The 11,198-nt window shown below is 36.8% G+C and overlaps 1 protein-coding gene across 1 annotated transcript; it reads left to right on the forward strand.

The window, feature by feature from the left end:
* The first annotated feature begins 1,856 nt into the window (after positions 1 to 1,856).
* On the forward strand, positions 1,857 to 10,642 carry LOC130742500 (plant cysteine oxidase 4-like). The gene is made up of 6 exons (XM_057594599.1): positions 1,857 to 2,014; positions 2,620 to 2,921; positions 6,487 to 6,632; positions 6,742 to 6,889; positions 9,894 to 10,097; positions 10,230 to 10,642. The coding sequence occupies exons 2-6, from the start codon at positions 2,819 to 2,821 to the stop codon at positions 10,346 to 10,348; spliced, it is 720 nt and encodes a 239-aa protein (XP_057450582.1). The 5' UTR covers positions 1,857 to 2,014; positions 2,620 to 2,818; the 3' UTR covers positions 10,349 to 10,642.
* Positions 10,643 to 11,198: the final 556 nt, after the last annotated feature.

The raw sequence follows: 11,198 nt of genomic DNA on the forward strand, positions 1-11,198 counted from the left end.
GTTTCACCTTTAGGGCCATGCCCCTCATGTTTCCCAACAAAATGTTTAAATTGTAGTTTAAACATTTTTATTTAAGAGAAAAAGGATGATACACCGACGGTGTAAAGTTCAACCAATTAGATTTCAAGGATGTGTCACGTCAATTAATGAAATTAAATAAAAAGAGAGATTTTCTCACATTCTTGAAATCTGATTGGTTGACGGTGTAAAAAAACTTTACACTGTCAGTGCATAGAAATTAAACTCTTTATTTAAAGTGTGTGGAAAAGGGTAGGGGTGTCCACCGGTCGGGTTCGGTCGGTTTTGGGCCCAAAAAGCTCCACCGACCGAACCCGCATGACATAAAACTGGGCCCGTAACCGACCATGAGATGTGTCAGTTTGGATTGGTTTCGGGTTGGTCGGGTAACGGGCGGGTCGGGTCGGTTACACGGGTTTTGCAGAGACCCTAATTTCATGAACATAGAACCCTAATTTCAGTAAGATGAACATAGTCAGAACCCTAATTTTTCAGTTTGATGAACATAGAACCCTAATTTTTCAGTAAGATGAACATAAACTAAACCAAGAACAAAATCGATGTCAGATCAGATCCGGAGAGAACGATTCCATTGCTTTCCTCATGCGAAATAGATTGTTCACTTCGTCCTTGTGATTTCACATCAGAATCGATGGTAACGAAGATGAACAGACTATTTCGGATCAGAGAAGCATGGAGGATGAAGCATGCAGGTGCACTGTGGTGGTGGAGTGGCTAGGGTTTGAGATATGTGAGGAGATTTTAAGATGTGTGATGGAGATGTCGAAGTGGCGGCAGAGAGGAGGAGGAGGAGAAGGGTGGTGGTGGCGGGAGGATGCGGAGAAGCGTGGTGGCGGCGCAGTGGATGGCGGCGCAGAGGATGAGGAGAAGGGTGGTGGCGGTGCAGAGGATGAGGTCATGAGGAGAAGGGTGGTGGCGGAGCAGAGGAGCGACGAGAAGGTAGGGTTTGGAGAGAAGAAGAAGAGGAGAAAGGTGGTGGCGGCGGGGAGAACTAGGGTAAGGGAAGAAGAAGAAATGAAGAAGTGAAGAATGGACAATGGAGAGTGAAAGAGAGAGGAGCCGGGTTAATACTAGGGTTTGGGTTTGGGGCTTTGCGGTTGGGCTGAATTTTTTTGGGCCGGCTGAATTTTTTTTTTATATTAGGTTCGGTCGGTTCGGTCGGACGGGGCTCCAAACCGTAACCGACCGAACCAAACCAACCAGAGCCGGTTTTTTTTAATCCTCAACCCGCAACCCGACCCGCCCGAACCGAGGAGGCCTTTTTTTGTAACGGGCCGGTCGGGTTCGGTCGGTTCAAAAAATGTTGGACATGCCTAGAAAAGGGTATGTAATTTTTTATTTAAAGGGTTGTTTTGGAATTAAAAAAGTTAGAAAAACAAATCGGATGTATAATGTATTATTACTTAGGGGTACAAAAATTAAGCAAACCCTTGATGGCAAATAAGACGTTTTAACCATTAAAGATTAAAATTAAATATTATTCATTTTATCAAGTCTAAAAATATTATCTTACATTAAATGAATTCAAGTCAATGAAACTAATATAGAATATACATTATCATATATATAAAAAATAATGAAATATTAAATAATACATTATATATATTTTTTTGAGATTAAATAATACATTATAATATATTATAATATTATAACATATAATATGAATTTATAATATTAAAATATATAATAGAATATATTATTATAATATCAGTCATAAATAAAAATACAAGAAATCCCAAAATTAAAAAAGAAAAACAAACAAATAAATAAAAACCTTGATGACGTGTTGAAGAAATTTCCATCTCACGAGTCTCTCTCTCATATCATATTTGTTGTTTTTTCACCTTCCTTCCTTCTACTCTTTCCACTTCTGTTCCTCGTTTTTACCTTTGTGGCAGCGATCCCTCACTCTCTTCAACCCCTTCAATCTTCATCTAACCCTTCTCAGTTCTCCCCTCAGTCATGGGTTACGCAGGTACGGTTTTCTCTCTGCAACTTCCATCCATTTTTCTGCATCAACCATTGGTTTTGCCCGTTTTTTTCCCATCATACCCCATTTGTGTTTTCTCTTCCAAGACTTGTTTTTTACGTGTTTGCACAATTTTTCAGCTCATATCGTTAAATGGGTCGGTCTCTATTTTCCCAAATTTTCTCTGGTTCAGTATTGTTCTGTAAAGTGTAAACCTTTCGCTATATGATTATGCATCTTTTGTTTGTGGGGAAGAAACTTGAGCGTTTTATTCATGGAATATTATAATTACATTCGATTTTGTGGGGTCAGTTTTGTTGATTGGAAGCGACAAAAGAATCAAAGGGGTTTACTTTTGATCTGTGCAAAGGTTGTGCGGTTTGTTGATTTGTTTGTAAAAAATAGTCCTTTTTTAAGGTTTCTGTGGATGTGTATTTTAGAGAAACTATAGGACAAAATGCAATTGAGTCTTAGTGTTTTGGAATGATTCGTGAGCGTCTCGAATGTGTACATTTAGATCACAGTGATTTGCTAATTAGATTTGTGATATCTGTGACTGAAGTGAAACTCATTTGTTTCTGTCTCTGCTATCTGTCTTTCTTGTTTAATAGGCCCATAAAAAAATTACCTGTGTGGGAACATCTACAGCTATTCAGATTCATTACCCGTTGGTTTGGTTGAGACTAAAATACAGTTATTGTCCAATTGTATATCAGTCTCAATTGCAATTGATAAGCTGCTTACAAGGTGTCATCACTGTGCTGAATTTGGGGCTGTGTTCTGAGTAGATAAGTCGATACACCTTTGAAGATGCCGTTTTATTTACAGAGACTTTATAGGCTATGCAAAGCGTCCTTTTCGCCTGATGGACCTGTGTCAGAAGAAGCTATCGCTAAAGTCCAGGAGAAGTTAGGTATATTGCTTAATGCTTATTTTCCTTGTTGGTTTTTTAGTTATACGTGAATATGTTTATCTTCAACACCATAGTTTTGTTTCCATGCGTGTTAGGAATATTTAATTTTGATTATCATGTAAATAACATGCAATTGCAAATAGACTTTTCCCCTGTCATCTCATTGACTGATCATTGTTAACTAAGGCTTTGTTTGAGAGTGTTTGAGGGAGTGAAGGGGAAGGCTTTGAGGGGAAGGGGAGGGGAGGGGAAGCCCTCCTCTTGTTTGGAAGCTCACAATTCCACTAAAACCCCCAATTTGGGGGACCTCCACAAAATAACTAGAGGTGGGTCTTGGAGGGGTTTTGGAGGGCTTTCAAACTCAAACCCTTACCCTTTCTTTTCCCTCCCCTCCAAACTAAACTTGCAAACAAATCCTAAATGTTTGTCCAATCTAGTTTAACACATAGGTCCATTTGATGAGTTGTAATACCTATTGATGAGTAAAAACTGTGACACAAAGAGAATAGACTGGTCTAAATAATTGATTGTTCTATACTATGTACGGAAAATTGCAAGCCTTCTCTCTTTCTCTTCTCTTTTCCTCTTCAGGCATTTGTCTTTTCAAAGGAATTCCAGGCTTAAGGTTAATTTTTGAGGCTCAGTAATGAAAGTTGTGATTAAGCTTCCTTCTATTCTTCATAAAAATTTAATACAAGTCACCATTTTCTCTTCAAAGTTTTGGTTGAACTAATTCTCCTTTTCAAAAGTGAAATAAGGGTCATGGTCATATTTATCAATCCTGGATAGCGGCGTGTAATTGCCAACCCCAAAACTGCTATAGTGGGATGGTGCATAGCGGAATGACTGCTGTACTGACATTTTCTATATATATATAAATGCTCAAAAGTCAAGCATTTCTCAGAGTTATTATATTCATAATTAACAATCAAAATGTCATGGACTTTGAGCTAAATACATAAGTTCATAGTATCAAGAGTGTGAATTTAAGCAAGCTTAAGATTTAAAACAACAGCAAAGTTGTTTAAGAAAGAAAGACAGCAGAAGGTAAGGATGAAGAAGAGATGTGACATAAAACTTGCAGAATAGTTGAGATAACAAAGAAAAATAGCCGCAGAAGACAAAAGATGAAAACGACAGACCTGGACATGAAGAACAGGGCATGTGACTGTAAACTCAGAAAGAGGAATGGAGAGCCTGGCTGGTAGAAGAAGGACTTGGCCGGAGCAATCAATGGGTCACAAGGTAACCATGGTTTTTGTCCAAACCACTGTTAGAGATTGAACAAGGCTCTCGATACTTTCTTACTGTCAAACTGGAAGTATGTGGGGACAAGACTATGCTCGTCAAGGGTTTTTCAGACTTTGACCCCCCTTTTTTCCCTTTTTTTTTTTCCGGGTTTTGAGGTCCCATTTGCAATTGCAGCGGGATAACACGCTAAAGGTCAATTTCCACTGCGATAGCGATCGCTAGGGCCGCGACAGTGAAGTGCGATGCAATGTAGGCCATTGCAGCGGCATATGGCCATGATGCAACGACGCGTTAGCGCAGCTATCATGCGTGATTAATAACTATGGTTACTGTTTTCTGTTTAAATTATAGGATGGTTTAAGAGAAATATAAGGTAAGTTTTGTCATGGAACTTTTGCTGTGAACTTCATTTCAATTCGTCATTTATTAGTTTTTCTTGCTTATAAAATATCAACATGTTACTGCACACATTAAATCAGATAAACCTTTTGAAATATGTTTTGGTACCGGTCATCTGGTTACATCCTATGTGTCACTTCTCCTCAATCTCCCAGCCATTTGTAAAATAGATCCAAAATACCTAAACTGTGCTACACCTTGGGGTATGATGTGGCCAGATTTTCATATCCAGCTGAAAAACCTTTGTGAGCTTGTGACTTTTAATATTAAAGGTTTCTTATATATGCTCGGCTTTGGAGGCTTTGTGCAAATTTGGATATATAAGTGTAAATTTATACCAATCATTAGAAGAAAGTGGTAAGTGAAGCTAAAACAAGAGCATGTGATGATTTATACCAATCATTAAGCACTAAAGGGGAAAGGAATGCCTATGGACTTGGTAAGGCAGTGGGATAAGAAAACATACCTATTGAGGCATCGGGGGAGATTGTAGAAGAAGACATAAGATAACTCACAAAAATTGTTCCATGAAATTTTGAAGTCTATAAGCATGCTGAATGAATGAAGGAGTACATTTATTCCTATTTTTAGAAACAAAGTTGACATGCAAAACTATGCAAATTATAGAGGAACCAACCTGTTAGGTCATAGTATGAAGCTTTGGGAGAGAGTAATTGAAATTTGGAAGGAGATGATGAATACAAGAGACCCACATCACAAAAAATCAATTTGGATTATGGGGATATCAACCATGGAAGATATATACTTACTAGAAAGACCAATGGAGAGATATCGGAGCTATATACACATGGTTTTCGTAGTCATAGATTTGGGAAACACACATTGTAGATTATCTAGAGAGGTTTTGTGTTAACCTCTAGAACAGGAAGGAGTTAGAATTGCTTACTTTTGAGAAATCAAGGATATGCATGAGGGGGTCATGACTAGTGTGACGGTGTGAGAAATGAGAACACAAGGTGGAAATACTGAAGACTTACCTACAAGGCTACAAAGGTTTATCAGGAGTCTACTTTCAGCCCTCATCTTTTCATCATGGTTATTGACGTGTTTACTGAACAGATCCAAGAGACGGTGCTTCAGTGCATACTTTTTGTGATATAGTATTACTTTGAGAATCATGAAAAGAAATAAATGAAAAGTTAGAGACATTTAGGCAAGCATTCGAAACACACAGTTTCCCCCTGGTAAAATTGAGTGTATGGAATGTAAGTTTAGCACGAAAATTAGATATCATACTATACCACAAGTATTGTGTTTTCAGTATCTTTGGTCCATCATACAAAATTACCAGGTGGTAAAGTGAGATGTCAACCATCCTAGTAAGGTGGATGAAATGGAGGAAAGCTTCAGGTGTGATTTGTGATATAAAAGTACCACTCAAGCTTAAAGAATTTTTTTACGGCACAACTATAAGACCTACAATATTGTATGAGACTGAATGTTGGGCAGTTAAACAGTCTACAAGAAAGTAAAATTAGTATTACAAAGATGAGAATGTTAGATAGATGAGTGGATACACAAGAAAAGATAGGATAAGAAATTCAGTTATTAGAGAAAATTTGATGCAACCCCATTGTTGAAAAGATGGTAGAGTCTCGTCTTAGATGGTAATGAGAAGACCCATAGTAGGATGGTTGACCAGTGATAGGATAGCCTATAGGGCTAGATGGAGACCGATAAAACCTGTAGGCTAAATCATTGAGAGATATTTAAAGATAAAAAATACAAGTTTAAATTTAATATATGACTAAGCTTTATGGTGTCCTATTAACTATGTAGCCGACCCTACCTAGTTGGAAAAAGCTTGTGGGTTGTTGTAGTTTTTTTTATCCTGCTACATATTCATTTTTATGCCCAACTGAGATTTAACCTTTTCAACTTAATACTGTTTCAGAAAAAATCAAGCCAATAGATGTTGGTCTCGAACAGGAGGCACAAGTGGTTCGTAATTGGTCTGCTTCAGCGCTTGAATGTAATGGGAACCATCAGCCACCAGCACCGATAAAATACTTGCATTTGCATGAATGTGACAGCTTCTCTGTATGTATTATTTTTATTCACAGTCAGCAATTTTAATAAAACCTGGTTTTTATATTGGGTACAGCTGCCTAGCTACTGAAGTTTAGTCATTAATTTTTCTCTTTATCAGATTGGAATCTTTTGTATGCCCCCATCATCTGTTATTCCTCTCCATAATCATCCTGGAATGACAGTGTTAAGCAAGCTCTTGTATGGTTCAGTGCATGTTAAATCCTATGACTGGGTCGAGTTCCCAGGCCCAACTGATCCATCTGAAGGTATGTTCTTTATGGCATTTTCAAACTTTTATGTTAATCCTATTCTCTGTATCCTCTATCAGGGTGGACATCAAGTGTTGAGTGAGGTGACCCCTTCTTTGGCTCTGTTCTGTCCAAAGAAAGTAGCATCATTTTATATCATCGTTCTTGAAAACAGTTTGTTCCCACCTCCAACTAGAAAAATAAAGCCAGCATGTGTGCTAAAAAATTAATTGATGATATCTGACTTATGTTGATGTTAATACATGGTCTGAAAAGTCATAAATATTATAAGCATTTAATGCTTGAATTATCTCGAAACTTTAAACTGACAGATTGGACGTCTAGTTAATGAACAATTAAGGATAAGGGGAGTGAAAATGGACAATTCTCAGTGAAGTGTTAGATTCTTACTCCATTCCTCTCTGATAACCTTGAAGAATTGTTGTATAATTCTTAGTTAACTAAAAATGGACAATTCTTAGTTAATGAAAAAGACTTCCTCTTAAAAATTAAAGTAATTAGCTACATGAAATGTTGGAACTTCTGTGTTGCAGGCATTGTCTTTAGGTTTTCTTCATGTGCTAGTGTTGCATCAGGCTTAGTCTTTTATCACAAAACTTTGCAACTCATGTGATTATAATTTGTATCCCATTTCACTTATGTTAGGGCCTTCTATAGTCATATAAGAACATGATCAGCAAGTAAACAAGTTCTTATAGTATCCTAACATGGTTTTAATTCTATCACAATGAACTTAAATACCTACAATAACTGACTAATTTTAGTGTAGATATTTATTATTCAGAGTATCTTTATTCTTTGATTACTCGTTTCAAAGTGGCCATAATATGATACTCCTTTTGTTGGTGCTCTCTATCCCCCCCCGCCCACCTCTCTCTCTCTCTACCTTGCTGAAGTTTCTGTGGGCTCTCTCATATTCTTCCTGACCTTTTTGGTTTGAATAATTTCTTTTGCCATGTCATACTTGCCACTCTGATTACTAAGAAATTTGTATTCAATTTTCTTACATAGCACATGTGAATTGATGGCTTCATAGTTGCACAAAGTTTGTTATGATCTATAGCTGTAAGTGTCACAAAAAAAGTTATGTCTTTTTATGTTAATAAACACTGGTTGATTTGTTTCGGCAGTTAGATGTTGGTTAGCCAGAACATTCATGGGCAAGTACATGATGCAATTACATATCAATTTATCTTGCTCATGGGAAAGTTTTATGTTGTCAATCTTTTTATAGGGAAATTAATTTTGACATGGTGGTGTTACTTTTAGCTGTCAAAGTTTGTACAGTACTGCATTTTTGGTCTTCATCAGTATCACTATAGACAACCAACAGAAAAATAGTCTCAATGTTACAAATATGACAATTGGAGTTAGTGGACACATGACGAGATAGGATTAGGAATGAATGCATTTAAGAAAAGGTCGGGATAGTTATTATGGAAAAAGAAGGTAGACTATTGTCTTAGTGGTTTGGGCATATCATATGTAGAGAAGACCTATATAAGCCCCAATAAGAAGAGTATAACAGGGGGAGGGTGGTCCTATAGTTTGCTGTAGCAGGAGATTAAGAAAAACTATCGGTTAAATTATCAAGAACAATGTAGATTTAATTTGTTGGTCAATAGACATGATTTATGATAAGACAATTGTGGCTTCATTTGATCTATTTGTCTCAACCACATCTATTGTTAAAATGCTTTTGTTGCTGAATCAGTGTAGACCATGCCTTGGTACCTAAGTTCTAGTTAAATTTCTTTGCAGTGGTCTTCTTCAGTTTTCAAATTTAGGGAACACTTACTATTTGGTTGTTTCCTTAGTATTTATTTAGGAGAGCGATGCAACAAAAATTTTAACACCCTCACTTTGACGACATGATTGATATCATTTGACTTTGCATACCTAGTAATGGATTGAGCTTATGATTTCTCATGTCAAGCCCCACCTCTAGAATGAGCAGAAATGGACAAAAAAAAAGCAGTCTGCAAGCTGAATTTTGATACCATCGTGGGGAATATGTTTGATGTGCTTGCTTATGTGAATAAATTTAGGGTTACGCAAACCATTTCCGTGAAAATACTTAAGCATGTAATGTTATTTAGCATGTATTTGCATGTCTATGGGAAAAGTATTCCCTGTTTCCTCTTTTCAAAGGGTTGTCAATATGTAGACATCCTGTATCTGTCGTATTACATGCTTAGGAAAAACTGATTCTTCAAATGAAAGTCTCTTTCTTTAAGTAGAGGAAAAGTTATGTGCTCATGAAATGTTGGATATACTTTTAATTTGTCCTGCAAATGAAAGTAAAGTGAGTCAATGCCTATTGAAGTTATAATATTCAGTGTCAAGATGTCAACCAACCTTCGTCATGGATTGAGCATGTAGATACATAGCCATTTCTCTTGATACTCAGACACCCTGCCATGTTTAATGATATTCAACCACTAGATTTGCTGCAACTATTGTAGGTATCATTCAATGCAGCATTAGATTTTTGTACCTTGCTAGGCATAAAAAATGGCTATGTTAGCTTGCAACGGTAGATGATCAATGATTAATAATGACCAATCTGCTCATTTTACTGTTTTATTATTTTTTCTTATGCTTTCAACTTTGAGTCTGTCTTTTCCTCACTCAGGAATTGATATTTGTTAGAAATATAATATAAAATCATTCATGCATCTTCACCTAACAGTTTAAGCTTTCAGGATAGTTGGTTCATGACATGGTATTAGAGGCTCTATGATCAAGTGCTCTAGAGTTTGAGTCTTGTTGCCCCCATTATTCTAACAAAAAATTGAATTTCAGTACAAAAAATGTATGCTTGTGCATTGTCTACTCTTCAAGTCCAGCGGACTCTTGCGTGAGGGAGCATATTAGAAATATAATTTAAAATCATTCATGTGTTTCACCTAGCAGTTTAAGCTTTTCAGATAATTGGGTCATGATAATAATGATTAATGATTTTTATTCATTGGCTCACAACCAATTTGTTAATTGACAGCTAGAGCTGCAAAGCTTGTCAAAGATAAAGAGATGACAGCACCAACTCGAACAACAGTTCTTTATCCTACCCTTGGAGGAAACATACACTGTTTTCGTGCCATCACTCCTTGTGCAATCTTTGACATATTATCTCCACCTTACTCTTCAGACAATGGAAGACACTGCTCTTACTTCCAGAAATCCTCAAGGAAAGATCTTCCAGGTAATTGATTTATATCTATAGCAGTTTCCTTTTTACCTGTAGACTTGTCCCTTTAGTGTCCTAAGTGATTTCATGCATGATATGTTCTGTTTATTAACCATACCATGTTGCCAACCTTCACTTGAATTGCAGAAACTCTTGAGATGAATGGAGTTACCGTCTCTGACGTGACTTGGTTGGAAGAATTTCAACCTCCTGATGAGTTTGCGATCCGGAGAGGGCTGTACAGAGGTCCAGTGATTAAAACTTGAACATTTTCTACATTGAAAAGAAAGATTTGGCTTCTTATAATTAGGTTATAACAAAGGGGATTTGTGGAATGTGCTGTCAAAATGCCAATGCAATAATTTTATTCTTTTGTTTGGCTCATGTCAGTTAGGCATTTGGGATGTACATAACAGGGCACTGTTGTAGTCTCTCTTAAGTCACTGACTCAGCTTAATGGAGTAGATTAGTTACGGAATTTTAAAATAGACCTCAATTATGATGAGTTTGGCTTGTTAAATTTTGTTTTGTTGCTGTTAACAATAAGGGAATTTTGTTTACTCTTTGCTTGTTTACCATTTGTTGTGTGCTGTGAAAACTCCCATCCCCTTACCACCCCAAATATTAGCCAACTAAAAAGGCCCATAAGATTGAGCCATGTGTACAACCGAACCACAAAAACTAGCCATTGTTATTGTAGAGTAGGTCTTATAAATCCCATAAGACCCAAGTTTCATACCTTGCAATTGGTTCTTAATGTACCACAATGTTTCACACCTCGACACATACTCTTGTTGGCTATGTAGTACCCTCATCACGAGTGAGTGAATTATGGGATCTCAATGTTGCTCGCTCATTTGCAGCTAAGAGACATGGTGGAAGACTCTTCGCTCAGACAAAAAAAAATCCACACTAAAATCTCACACTTCAATACTTTGCAATTGCGTTATAACACAGTTGATAAAAAAATCATATCCAGGAATAGAATTTAAGGGTTTAGAAAAATTGATAATACTTATATTGAAAAGTAAAATCAAATTTTGAATTATGAATCTAAGTATGAAAACGAGCATTCAATAGTGAGAAGAAACGGCTGAAACATAAGGAGGACAACTT

The sequence above is a fragment of the Lotus japonicus genome, chromosome 3, assembly GCF_012489685.1.
Source record: "Lotus japonicus ecotype B-129 chromosome 3, LjGifu_v1.2".
In the NCBI taxonomy this organism is placed as follows: domain Eukaryota; kingdom Viridiplantae; phylum Streptophyta; class Magnoliopsida; order Fabales; family Fabaceae; genus Lotus; species Lotus japonicus.